General features: G+C 38.2%; 1 protein-coding gene across 2 annotated transcripts in view; it reads left to right on the forward strand.

Annotated features, from left to right (window-relative positions):
* Positions 1-8,643: 8,643 nt before the first annotated feature.
* pkn2a (protein kinase N2a) overlaps positions 8,644-14,588 on the forward strand; it is a 38,175-nt gene continuing 32,230 nt past the window's right edge. Inside the window, exon 1 of one of the 2 annotated variants that reach the window (XM_041992044.1) lies at positions 8,644-9,004. In XM_041992044.1, coding sequence (XP_041847978.1) covers positions 8,984-9,004 — 21 coding nt within the window. In that variant the 5' untranslated portion in view covers positions 8,644-8,983. The remainder of the gene's footprint in view (positions 9,005-14,588) is intronic. The other variant, XM_041992045.1, reaches the window with a different exon arrangement.

Genomic DNA, 14,588 nt, shown 5'->3' on the forward strand with positions numbered 1-14,588 from the left:
CGTTGTGTTCATTATTGTTGGGTTTGTGTCATTAAAAGCCCTTTTATTTGATTTTATATCTACACTATAAAACCTTTAATACCCAAAAAGTTGGGATGCTATGTAAAATATGCATTAAAACAAAATGCAATGATTTACAAATCTCATTATACAATATTCTTTCTCAATTTGAATTTGATGGCAGCAACACGTTTATAAATAGTATTTTCAGTGATGGTGGTGGTGGAGAAGACGGTGGCGTTTCTGGATCCTGTTCACATCTGACTTCTTCTTTGCATGATGAAGCTTTAATTTGCGTTTGTGGATTTCAGGGTGAACTGTGTTCACAGACAGTGGTTTCTGGAAGTCTTCCTCAGTCCATGCAGTGGTTTCCAGTAGAGAATCATGTCTGGTTTCAATGCAGTGCTGCCTGAGGACCCCATGTTCACCAGCATCCAATTCTGACCTTCCGCTATGTCCTATACATACAGAGATTCCTCTTGATTCTCTGACTTGTTTGATGATAGTCTACAGTGTAGATGATGGGATCTTCAAAGTCTTTGCAATTTTATTTTAAAGAACATTTTTCTGAAATTGTTCCAAAATTTTTTGATCCAGTTCATCTCAGATTGGTAAAATTCTGTCCATCTTTACATCTAAGACTATGAAATACTTCTTTTATATCCAGTCATGTTTCTGACCCGTTGCCAATGAAGCTAATTAGTTGTCAAATTCTCCTCCAGTTGTTACTTTTACTTTTACTTTTTCAGCTTTTTCTTGCTCCTGTTCCAACTTTTTACAGATGTGTTTCTGCCATCACATTTAAAATGAGCTCATATTTCCTATGAAATGATAAAATGTCTTTTTTGAAAGATTTTACAAAGCATCTAAACATTTTGGACCTGGGGCTGTAAAAGGCTGATAAGGAGAAGGACAAAGTGTTGTCTTCTCAATTCATCTGTCTAATCTTAGTGACAAGGCAAGAAAAAAAAGTATACAGATCATTTCCATCTGAGTACAAACTGTAGTTTACCACTCAGTTTTTGTGTGCCTTCTCTCCAGCTCTCTTTGTGTTGCAGCTTTTGTCTGATGAAGTCAGCACGACTGTCATGTCTGTTTTCTGCTTTTAAATGAGAAACAATATACACAAGATTTTAAAAAAGAAACTTACAGAGTTGTTTTGCTTGTTAATTCAGTGTAAATCAGCAGAAGCACATATCCAGTGGAGCGGGGATTTGCTGCGAGACGGATAAAACTACAGCTGTGAAATCAGAGCTGGCTCGTTTCAGGTCTGGTGTCTGCAGAGGGAGATAAGGAGCTGCCAGAGTCACTCCTGTGTGGGGATGTGATGTGGCTGTGCTTATTGGCACACATTTTTTTCAACATCTGACAGCGATTGAAGCAAGAGTAAAATAATTATTTACTTATTTTTAAATATGATGGATTTCCAAACATTGCACATGGCAGCTTGTCTTTTAGTGAGAGGTCCTGCAGCTCAGCTTCATAAATGGGAGGTATGGCACCAAAATAGGAGCACACAGGTACGTCATAAAATTAGAATATCATGAAAAAGTTGATTTATTTCAGTAATTCCATTCAAAAAGTGAAACTTGTATATTGTAGACTTTCATTCCTCACAGACTGACATATTTCAAATGTTTATTTCTTTTCATTTTGATGATTATAACTGACAACTAATGAAAACCCCAAATTCAGTATCCCAGAAAATTTGAATATTACTTTAGACTGATACAACAAAAGAATTTCTAGAAATGTTGGCCAACTGAAAAGTATGAGCATGAGAAGTATGAGCATGTACAGCACTCAGTACTTAGTTGGGGCTCCTTTTATCTGAATTACTGCAGCATGCAGCGTGGCACGGAGTCCATCAGTCTGTGGTACTGCTCAGGTGTTATGAGAGCCCAGGTTGCTCTGATAGTCGCCTTCAGCTCTTCTGCATTGTTGGGTCTGGTGCATCTTCCTCTTCACAATACCCCACAGATGTTCTACGGGGTTAAGGTCAGGCCAGTTTGCTGGCCAATTAAGACCAGGGATACCATGGTCCTTAAACCAGGTACTGGTAGCTTTGGCACTGTGTGCATGTGCCAAGTCCTGTTGGCAAATGAAATCTGCATCTCTATAAAGTTGGTCAGCGGCAGGAAGCATGAAGTGCTCTAAAACTTCTTGGTAGACGGCTGCGTTGACCGTGGACCTAAGAAAACACAGTGGACCAACACCAGCAGACGACATGGTACCCAAAACCATCACTGACTGGAAACTTTACACTCCACCTGAAGCAACGTGGATTCTGAGCCTCTCCTCTCTTCCTCCAGACTCTGGGACTTTGATTTCCAAAGAACATGCAACATTTCCTTTAATCAGAGAACATAACTTTGGACCACTCAGCAGCAGTCCTGTCCTTTTGGTCTTTAGCCCAGGAGAGACGCTTCTGACGCTGTCTCTTGTTCCAGAGTGGCTCGACACAAGGAATGTGACAGCTGAAACCATGTCTTGCATACGTCTATGCTGGTGGTTCCTGAAGCTCTGACTCCAGCTGCAGTCCACTCTTTGTGAATTTCCCCCACATTTTTTAATGGGTTTCGTTCCACAATCCTCTCCAGGGTGCAGTTATTCTTATTGCTTGTACACCTTTTCTTATCACATCTTTTCCTTCCCTTTGCCTCTCTATTAATGTGTTTGGACACAGAGCTCTGTAAACAAGCCAGCCTCTTTAGCAATGACCTTTTGTGTCTTCCCTCCTTGTGCAAGGTGTCAGTGGTCGTCTTTTGGACAACTGTCAGATCAGCAGTCTTCCCCATGACTGCCAACAGAACTAGACTGAGAGACCATTTAAAGGCCTTTGCAGGTGTTTTGAGTTAATTAGGTGATTAGAGTGTGGCACCAGGCGTCTTCAATATAAACCTTTCCACAATATTCTAATTTTCCAAGATATTCAATTTGGGGTTTTCAGTGGTTGTCAGTTATAATCATCAAAATTAAAAGAAATAAACATTTGAAATATGTCAGTCTGTGAGGAATGAATGTCTACATTATACAAGTTTCACTTTTTGAATGGAATTACTGAAATAAATCAACTTTTTCATGATATTCTAATTTTATGACGAGCACCTGTAGTTTTATGAGAGGAGTCACTGGACGCCAGTGTTGCCAGTCAGAGTTACTCATCCCCTCTCTCAAATAATCCCTGGACAAGCATCATTAGCTATTGGGCTCATCCCCTATAATCTCAGATCACTCTCCAGTTACAGCTTCCTGGTTTTGGCCATCTGACCCAGATAAACATACACAGTGCCCCCCTCACTGAGCAGCTTTGATTACAGGCCATCAGGTTCTGGACTTTTTGAGTATTTTTCATGAGGTTGAACTTGGGAAAATCTGAACTGGAGTCCACAGACTGCTCTATGTAAACACATGAAGCTACGTGTCTAAAACCAGCTTGTTCAGTTATGAGTGGCTTTTAGATTTTTACAGAAATATTGACCCGTTATTGTGGCTGCTGTCCATTCCATAAGTGTGCTGGTTTCCACCTTTTCTAGTGTCTAAACACTAGAAAGCAGTTTAGCCTCTTTTGATTTGTGAGGGATTGTTGGTATTTAGATTTTGAGATGTGTTTTGTGGAATGTGCGGTGGTTGACCCTGGAAAGCTGTTTTCACATTCCTGGACATCACAAATGGTCCACAGACCAGTGGGAACCATGATGTGGAACCAGAATTAATAAACACAAGTTTGCTGATGTTACCATGCCGACCTTATTCATCTGTTTCAGTACATTTTTTTAAGTTGTTCCCTTAATTTTATTGATAATTCTTTGAAAATAAATCAAATTGAGTTTGTAGAACATCAATTTCTTTCACTTTCTGATTAAGGGTTGATTATTGTCAATTTCAAATGAGGTTCTGGATCTTTTCACACTCTCACCATACACTTCATCAGGTCCACAAGTTCAGCTGCTGTTAACACAAATATCTAATTAGCCAATCGTTGGAAATGTAGCATGAGACAAAAGAAAGGAGACTGAGGTCTGTTAGATGAGTTTACATCCTGATTACTTTATGATAGCAGAAAATAAAGCAGAACAGGCAGATGCATAAAAAAATAACCAGGACAATGAACATCCTCCCTAGACACACCAACATATCTTGTTGATGTCAGAGGTCAGAGGAGAATGAGCAGACTGGTTGGAGATTATAGAAAGGCAACAGGAAGTAAAATAAGCACTGGTTCCTACCAAGGTCTGCAGACCAGCATCTCTGAACACACAACACGTCCAACCTTGAAGCAGGTACAGCAGCAGAAGACACACCGGGTGCCTCCTGTCAGCTAAGAACAGGAAACTGAGGCTACAATTCACACACACTCACCAACACTGGACAATAGAAGATGGAGAAACGTTGCTGGTCTGATGAGTCTCCATTTCAGCTCCACATTCAGGCTCAATCTGGTGGAAACATCATGAAAACATGGATCCATCCTGCCTTGGATCAACAGCTCAGGCTGCTGGTGTAATGGTGTGGGGGATATTTTCTTGGCCCACTTTGGGCCCCTTAGTACCAACGTGGCCTGGTTTAACCATGAGTTCACTGGACTCCAACGGCCTCCACAGTCACCAGATCTCAGTCCAGTAGAGCAGCTTTGGGATGTGGTGGAACGGGAGATTCTCATCATGGATGCAGCCGACAAACCTGCAGCAGCTGTGTGATGCTGTCATGTCAATATGGAGAAAACCTCTGAGGAAGGTTTCCACCACCATGTTCAATCTATGGCACCAAGAATTAAGAAATTCTGGAGGTAAAGGAAAGTTAAACCTGATACTAGCAAGCTGAACGGACGAGTGTAGATTCAGAATTTAATTGATTCCTTGTTTCAGTTCCAAAATTTGAGTTCTCTCTGGATAATCTGGCATTATCCTACAGTCCAGAAACCTGCATTTGATCCATGCACAGTGAAAAAAACTAACCACGCTGCAATCAAAGAAGGAAATAAAAGCTCAAAGTCCACAGCAGATAGGGTTTGATCTCATGTCAACTGTCTGACACACCTTCACTTAGACTCAGGTAACACATTTTACACAAACTATCATAATTACATTCTGGCCAGTTATTCTGTCAGTCAGAACCATTCTAGGTCTTTAAGGTTACAGTAACTATGGGATGTAATATTTCAGGTTACAGTTTCCACATCATGTCCCAATATACCAGTATCTACAGGTATAGGCGTGCAGCACATGCACACAACACATTTTACCCTGAAAAAGCATCATGCATTCACAGGTTAGCTTAGTAAACAGAAAAGAAAGCTGAAGCAGGAATTAATATCAGGTTGTACGTATCCGGTAGATCAATGAGCCTGAAAATGATTAAAACGTGGCAACTTACCCTTTAAGGTCATGTTTGACCATCTGATAGAGCAAAGTTTTCAGTGACTAGAATGAATTTAAAAATAAAGCTGCCTGAGCCACCTCTTCCTCTTGGTTTGGATATGTAATACCAAAGCTAAGCGTTTGTTATTCCATCACCTCTTTATATTTTGAGTATTTAACTATTGTTACTATATCATTAACTGTTAACTCAACCATTTGTTAAACACTGATTCTTATTATTGAACGAGGGAAAAGAATAAAATGCAAAGATATCATTTCTTCTTGCCCTTTTTCTTTGCAAACTTTAAAGGGTTAAAATACAACAATATGATTTTTTTTTAAATGAATACAGCTACTTGTGACCTGTATTTAATGTTATATATGTGTACACTTGTAGTTTTTTTTATTTCCTTTAAAAGAAAGAAAGAAAAAGCTGGAACATGGTGGAAAACTGCAATTATGTAACTGTGGGCATAAATAACAGCAAATGAGCTTACTTGGATATTAGAATGCACTTTTTCCCCTCACCTAAATGGCATTGAGCTGTATAAATTTTAGTTATTGCTTATTAATATAAATCTTAAAGACAAAATAAAACAGTCATTTCATGTGTGAAGCACCTTTCCTCTAGATTTTGTCCTTCAGGGAAGCAAAAGGAGACACTGGACCTTTCCAGGGACAGAAGCAGGGTCTAATAATTCTGTCATTTTTAATCGCGAGGACCTTGCTGATTTTCAGACTGACAAAGACCTGCATTATGGTCCACAGCAGTAAATACTTAAGACACCATGCAGTCAGCACAGAGAGTGCCCAGTGTGTGAGACATGGCTCGTCCCTGGTGGTTATGTAAAGCAGCAGTAAGTCTTCTCACTGAGGTGTAACATGTCACGCACCAGCCCCAGAGGAGAGGAGTGAAGTGTTTGTCCCATGGTTTCTTTCTTCCTCACTGATCTGGCTCAGCAACTCAGACTCTTCTCTCTAATCCCAGCTTATGTTCAATTCCCAGCTCTGGTTAACAAGTTTACTTTGAATTATAAGGTAGTTTTGAGATGTTTGTATCAAACTGAAGTGTTTTAACATCTTTAAACGCTACTTCTTCTACATTTCTACCTTATAAATTAAAAATGTAACTCCCAAACTAACAAACTCCCAAACTAACAAACTCCCAAACTAACAAACTCCAGTCAGTGAAAACGGTGAAAACTCACAAGCTACAATATTGAAGGCCATTTTCACTGATTATATCGACAGTTTGCACCTTATTTAATGTGGTGTGAGCTCCTCCAGATCTGAAAGAGCATTCAAACCTGATGATTTTGGGCTTCCTAGATTTTTATAAAAGAAAGTTCTCATCAGCCTTTCAGGCACTTTGCTGGAAGGTTGTGGGCATTAACCTGGCAGATGATGACGTTTGCATCATGAAAACTGTGAATTTCGTCTTGTTTTAAGCTTGACTCTCTTTAAGGGGTCTTTCTAAATTCGGCTAATTAAATTCAGCTGGATTAGGCTCCAGCTTTCCCAAAACCCTGAAATGGAATAAATGGTATAGAAAATAAATGAATGAATGAATGAATGAATGAATGAATGAATGAAAAAAAGTGAAGTAAAATGTTAATTATAGCCCAGGTATCACCAACTCCCGGTTGCTCTCGAAAGCCGTTGTTCTGCAGCTATTAGATGTTTCTCTTTTACAAACACTCAAAGCTGACTAGCAGATAACATGATCATGCATCTAAAATGAAAGATTGGTTGATGGAGTTGACAATGAGTGTCTTCTTCAAAAATGTTTTTTTTTTTTTTATGAACTTTGATTATGAAAATTGAAAATATTTTAATTTAGTCTAGAAAGGTTTGTTGTTAGTTTTAGTCCATGCCATGTCAGAGTTTTGCCTCCAGTCTTTTGTTAGGTTGAGTTTAGTTTTTGTCATTAAAACCTTTTCCCTTTCCTTGGGACCTCACGTCCACGGCTTCTTGACAATAAAACAGGAATAAAAATGATAAAACACATAAATTAGAAAACATTTAAAAGAAAGCAAATATTACAGCAACATAGTGCTACTGGGTATTGAATGAATGAATCAATCAATTTTAAGTTCAGATTTTAAATGTACCAGATCTGCACTGGTGCGTAGGTTGGAGGTTAACTTAAAAGAGTGATCACCCCACCTTATCATCATTTATAGCTAGACCGTGGAACAGGCTGCATTGATCTGATGACTTCAGTGCTTCAAAAGCTGCTGGACAATTATTCACAGGCTCTACACAACACAGTGAGGAGATAACAGGTGTGTTCAGTTAGAGGCTTCTTCAAGTAGCGGATTTGCAAGGCAGTAAGATACAGGACAGCATTACAGCCAGCATCCATCCATCCATCCATCCATCCATCTACACCAGCTTATTCCAATGCAGGGCCATGGGGTACTGGAGCCTATCCCAGCAGCTACTAGAGGAGAGACATGGTACGTCCTGGACAGGTCACCAGTCCATCACAGGGCCAACAAAGAGAGACAAACAACCACTCACCCAATACATTATCTCACAAAATGAGCGCACCCTTCACATTTCAGGAACAATTTTATTATATCTTCTCAAAGGACAATCCTATAGAAATGTAACTTAGCTATAACTTAGTGTACAACATATACATTGAAAGTGTGTGTGTGTGTGTGTGTGTGTGTGTGTGTGTGTGTGTGTGTGTGTGTGTGTGTGTGTGTGTGTGTGTGTGTGTGTGTGTGTGTGTAAATTGTTATCAATCCCCTGAGGGTAATTATAATGTAGTAATTTTTAATGACTAATTATATTATTACATGTTATCATTATCTCTTATTGTTATATCATTATATGATTAATTATATATTATTATTATCATACCAACCAACTAAGCATGCTTTCCGTTAATGCATGGCTGGTTTGAGGATTAGTGTTTTCATACGGATAAGTATTATTGTGTTGATGGATTTATCAGTCTTTAATATGATAATAATAATATATAGTTTTAATTTAATATTTGGTTTAGTCTAAGTAATTAGATTTTACTATTATTTGTGTTTATTTTAATGTATGTCTTTGTTTTACAACATTTTTTCAAACTGGTTTGTCATTTTTTTTTACTGACATATTGGGAACCATGTTTATATGAAATTTAAATAAGCTAATTCAACGCGTGTCTCGAGCTGTGACGAATCTTTCCCATGTTTGATGATTTCAGGATATTGGCATGAGGTAAGACCAGTCTGTGTCAAGTTTTTGGGATCACGTGTGTTAACTGTCTGGGCACGGAGCACTCCAGCAGTGGGAGACACCGCAGCTCTCGCGCTCCTCTGGGCGGACACTTCCATCATAACCACCGCCTCTTTCTCCAACTGCAGTGGGACAGATTTATGCTTCAGCTTTTTACATATGAACACCAGTCCACCCCACAGGACTTCGCCGAGACCGCGTACAAGAAGTGTGAAGAGGGAATGGGAAGTCCCGTGTTCCCGAGATGACCGATGGTTTGGTCAAAGTAATCCCGTGTTTTTGTCGTCAGAGAGGGAAACTTAAAACAAGTCCTGTTTTTGGAGTCCCCCCACCACCACCTCTCCACTCTCCCCGTAGGATTTGATTCAAAGGCGAAAACCAAGATGGCCGCCGATTCCGTGCAGGTAGGAAAAGTTGACAACTGTTGCGAAAAGTGCGCAAACTGTCCCCGGAGTTAAATAAATAAGTTAACTAACAGTTTAATCTGATTAAAGTTTGCGCTCTGTTATTGTGAAAGGTTGTATTAACGTATAAGGCCTGCGATAGATCCTGAAAAACCCGCTGTCCGGGAGCTATCCATGGATTGAGGCCTGGGAAACAATTATCCAAACTAACATCCTGAAATATCCAAGTTTCTAACAGGTTGTTTTTTTTTTTTTTTTTTTATCGGGGAAGCTGTTGTGTTAATTAATGTTGGAAAAAACCTAAACTTAGTTTGGCTTTAACTTTAGGGTTAACAATAGCTATTAAACCATTTGTTCTCACCTCACAGTCTAACGTTACCTTATCCAACGTTACATTGTGTATTAATGTTGTTTAGATGCTGGTAATGACGCTAAAAATAGGCAAGAAATAAATGTAAAGAGAGCTCACTTTACGTTAATTCATTTCAAAGCACTTTTCAGACTGTTTAAAACTCTTAATTTTGCAGCCCGGACCCAAGTTACATACAACAATTTATACCTTATTTAAATTGATTACATGAAAATAAGTAAAACCATGTCTGTTTCTAGGGAGTATCAGTAGTCTGGACTCTTGGTTTATTATAGTTTCAGCTGAGTGACGTCAGACTCAACAGTCATCCTTTTTCTGCGTTTATACTTTAAACTTCAAGCATTACTTTAACAATACCCTCCTAAACATATGTTCAAAAAGATGACATTACTCATCTACTATTATTAATGTTAAATGGGAATATTGGAGCCTGTTTTCGTAGCTGAAGATGGGGGGAAAAAAGAAAACAGTGATAAGTATACATGTTTGCTATTGATAAGTGCTGGTACAGACTGAAACCTTGCACTGAGATAAGATGAGTTGAAAAGCTGTTGTCTTGTCAGCTATGCTACAGATGAAGCAGCTCAATCAGAAAACAGCTTTTTTTCCCTCCTTTCTTTTGTTCATGTTTATTCAGGACAGGCGGTTGTTCGTATGCTCGGTCCAGTTTGTTGATAATTAAAGGTGCAGTGAGTAACAAAATCAAAGGTCAGTGGCTGAAAAATATAATATATCATTAAAAACTTTGTTTTTCTATTGGTATCTAATCACTATACTAAAATTACTATCATGTTTTTATAGTCTTAGAAGGAGCCATTTATATCTACTTATCACGGGTCCATATGCAAGGCAGCTGCCATATTTGTACCGTTTTACTACGGTGTCATTGAATGGACAAATAACTGTGTAAAGGGAGAACCATCTGAGCTTTAAAGCTGCAGTACTGGCTTTGTTTGATAGGTATTAGAGCACCTTATAAGGCATTGTTTGGGATAAGCAGTGCCTTTAAATGGACTCTAGAACAAGATAGTACACATGTACACAATGTTGAAGTAGTTGTAGTGCAGTCATTGCTGCACCTGAGAAGGTATGAAACAATTTTGGCCACCGACAGCCACTGTCCATTTACAATTGTGCTTGGTATTTCAAGTCATTGTTATGCCCATCTTTACTATTAGATGTCAGTTATTCTGACATACTGTACCTTTCACAATCATGCAAAACTCGTAAGGCAGGGGTGTCAAATGTATGGCTCAGGGGCCAATCAGACCTCACCAAAGGGTCCAATCAGGTTCAATGAAATGAATTTGGTTAGTGTGAAAATGACATAGAAGGCTTTAATCCCTTAATGCATGAATTTATTGATTAAATTTGATTTATTATAAAAATAATAAATAATAATAAAACAAACAAAAAGTCTGGGACAAAATAAAATACAATTAAATTACTGACAATAAATAATATGACAATAAATACATAAATAATAGTCAACAAATAATAAAAAAATAATAAAGACCATAATCTGTTTGTCCTAAATGTGCGACACAAGGAGTTAACTGGAATTTTTTTAATAAAAGTAACTAATTCCTAATTTTTCCATGTGAGGTTAAAACTATTCTTTTTAAATATAATAAATTTACAAGGTAGGGGGATAATTTCTTTTGTCTTTTATATCTTTGTTACTTAATTGATCTGATTCCAGTTTGTATTATGAGGTGAGACGGTTCAGGTGGTCAGGATTACTGCATGAATGTAGAAATATACACGTATGTACATCTAAATTAGCTCTGGAGTTATTAAATGCAATTAGGTGATTAGATGTTTTTGATCCATTGTGATTTGTAAGTTTTATTGCACGTGTAAACGTTAAACTGTAGCTAAATATTGTTGAAACTGCGCTTCTTTTTTTTTTATACTACACTTTCTAAAAGGATATTCAGAATATCTAAATATTTTGTTAATGTATTTGTTCTTCTTTGCACTAAAACATAGGAAAACATTTGGGGTTTTTATTATGATGTTGTTTTACTGTTCAGAGATTGGTTTTAAGGTGAGATTGCCCTGTATGAAAATTCTGTCATAAAGCTTTGTGTGTCATTATCAGTTAAATAAAGTTTCATTGACAGAATTATAATACAAAATGAAAGGGGTTATCATATTACAGTTAACCTTCATGTAAGGACAGAAAGGAACATCCATAAGTTGGATAAATCACTTCTAAGACATTTCAGTCCCTGCATGTTGTTGCTTCAGTTTTGGGGACACCCTCTTTTTATTCACTCCAGAATTGACCTTTTATCTGCGACACTGAGACATAACATACAATTCGACTCATGGTGGGATATGTGTAAGGCTCGTGTGAGGTTTGCACTAGCAGGATCTTTGTTTATTGCCTTGTGTTGCTATTTTTGACCACAGCAGAGCTCAAGGCCTTACTGCTCTGCAGCAAGCTGAGGGGTAAGATAGGCTCGGTGTCAGGTTGTAGACTCAAATAGGCCTCATGCAGAAATGGCAAAGGTTGGGCTTTTAAAGCATGGACTTGGAAAGTGGCCTCAACTTTTCCATTGTCTATTGTCTTGGATGGAACTCTTGTTGCTGCTTACACTTGAGGCTCTGACCTAATGTTTGCTTTCACCTCACAATTTTGTTTTATGTCTCAGGAAATTTAACAAGATTAACATTTGTATGTTGCAGCTGTTTTACTATTCTGGTGCTTTTCTTTATGTTATGGGTTTAAGTAATATTTTATCAAAAAGGTCTTTGTGTGCTTTGAACATTTCACAGAGCAGTGAGTAGATTCACACTGACAAGCACAAATTCCCTCCATTCATCATGAACTGTGTTTTGTGGTATAACTGGAAACATTTGCTTACAATTCTTGCTTCACTCGCCTGTGAACTTAATAAACCTCAAGTTCCTGGTATGACGTCTTTCCCCTGCTGACATACATTAAAGCGACGAGTAATGCTAAGGCCCTTACACGTAAAAAAGCAGGGTCAGAGAAACGAGAGAAGCTAGCCATGCCAATCAGCGCATGTCCTCTTTCAATGACATTTTTCTTAAATTAAAATGTGAGCCTTGTGGGTCTTTTTAGCTGATAAACTCCCATCTTATCTGATTGGCCTTTCTTGGATTTCCTTGTATTGTTGCACAATGAAATAGGACCATTTGGGTGTCCTGATGCTGTCCTCATACCACACTGAGCAAACACAGCATCAGTGCAATCAAGCTTTGCAGGTCCGGCCTAAAGGAGAGATCCTTCTAACGAGTCATGACCTCCATTTTACCTATGAGTCATCAAGGAGCCTCTGGACCAGGATATACTACGCTTTCCTCTGAAGTGAGCTCCTATGGAACAGGGGGGTGTTTTAAGGGCTTTAGGAGGCAATGGCTGAGGTCATCTTAGCAAACAAAATATTTGTTTGCTAGTCGACCCTGGGTTAGTTATTTATCCTGTTCGGACCTGATGCCACATTTTAAAACAGCAACTATTTTTATTTGTAATCTTAAAAAATAAGGCTAGTCTTTCATTTTCTTTCACATTAAAAGATGTAACAAGTTAAATAGGTTTTAGTTTAATTCATTCATTCAGTTTCTAGTTTCTTCAGCTGTAATTACTCATCTGTCCACAAATTTTTATGTTTTAAGGCCCATTTATGCTCAACACGTAAGATAGACATGTACAGGGACGGACAGTTTCTTCCGTCTTCTTCGTTGGTTACGCGTGTAATTTAGTCCGTTTTCAGGAAGCTTAGCTATCTGCCGCTTGAAGCAGAAAACGGAGCAATACCACCGGAAGCCGTGGGGGTAGTGCTGAGCAGAATAGCTGACATGCGACCAGCGAAAAAAAACAAACCAGGGAAGAATAAAAGAATCAGGAAGGGAACAAAAAAGCAGAAGAATGAAGATGAGGACAACAGCTGTAGAAATCGCGCCAGCTTTTGAAGAAAGGCTATATGTGACTGTTTAGTTGGGTGGTTGGAAACAACTTCATACGAGTGTGTTGCTATTTCCGTACGTAAGGGAGCATAAATGTTTTTTATATCTTTTTAATAATTGACTTCCGTTTTTGTTGTGAAGCGAGTCAGTTCAGGTGGTCAGGATTACTACACACATGGAAATGTACATGTATACATTTAAAATAACTTCTAGATGTTAAAAAGTTCCTGTAATAATGTGTAATACTGTACTTTTCAGTTCAAGATACCTTTGATTAAATGTTTTGTAATTTTGTTGATCGATCGTAAGTTGTAATGTGTAAATAAAAAATTGAGACAAAATATTATTGAATCTTCCCCAAGAAATTTTAGGTTGTTCGTAAAATGTATTCTTAAAGTTGAGTTGATATGAATAATAATTACGAAATAGATTTTAATTGATAAGGAGAGATAAGCATGGATAAATTGTATACTCAGAATCTGGATTTTATAAACATTTTATATTTAGAAGTTATAAATAAAAATGAAGAAAATAAAGTTTCTACACTTGTTGCAGCTGGTTTTCTTCCCATGTGAAAGAAGACTTGATGTGCATTATAAAAACTGTGTCTGACCTGATAAAGAAGAAAATGGTGTGGCTGACCTGTTTATCATTTGTCAGCTCAGACCATAAGTTTACATGACCGACCAGTTTCTTCCCCAACATGATATAATGGCACTGGTCAATATGACCAAAATTACACATAATTGCATTTTTCAAAACTACATTGATTTGACCATATTGTTTTCCCCCCATGCATCACTGTTCACCACATTTTCCACTGACAGAGAGAAGAATTGCTGCTGTGGATTGGCTAGAATAGCCAATTGCATTGTTGTGAGAATTGTGCATTGAAAAAAAAAAAATCCTTGTGGTGCCGTGAACTTTGCTCTGACTCTGCTTTTCTCCTCAGAACCTATAACCATGTTGTAGGAGCCATTATTTCTCTTCATTGTTTGGTCCAGGTTTATTGTGGTGCTGGTGTTTGTTTATGTTTGGGATGGCACAGGTGACCTATATTTCCCTCGACCTTTGGTGGCGGTGTTCAGGGAAAGTGCATATAGGCATGGAGGTGACAGTGCACGGGGTGCTTGGGTTACGGGAGGTCGCACGGTTTTTACAGCGTCTAAACGCTTTAATGTCTTGACATTTCTTACCGTTTTTCCACCGCCTTTCACCATACATCCATCCCTTTCTAACCTCTGGGCCATCTATCCATCCTGTTGCTGTATACCC

The sequence above is a fragment of the Melanotaenia boesemani genome, chromosome 8, assembly GCF_017639745.1.
Source record: "Melanotaenia boesemani isolate fMelBoe1 chromosome 8, fMelBoe1.pri, whole genome shotgun sequence".
Lineage (NCBI taxonomy): Eukaryota > Metazoa > Chordata > Actinopteri > Atheriniformes > Melanotaeniidae > Melanotaenia > Melanotaenia boesemani.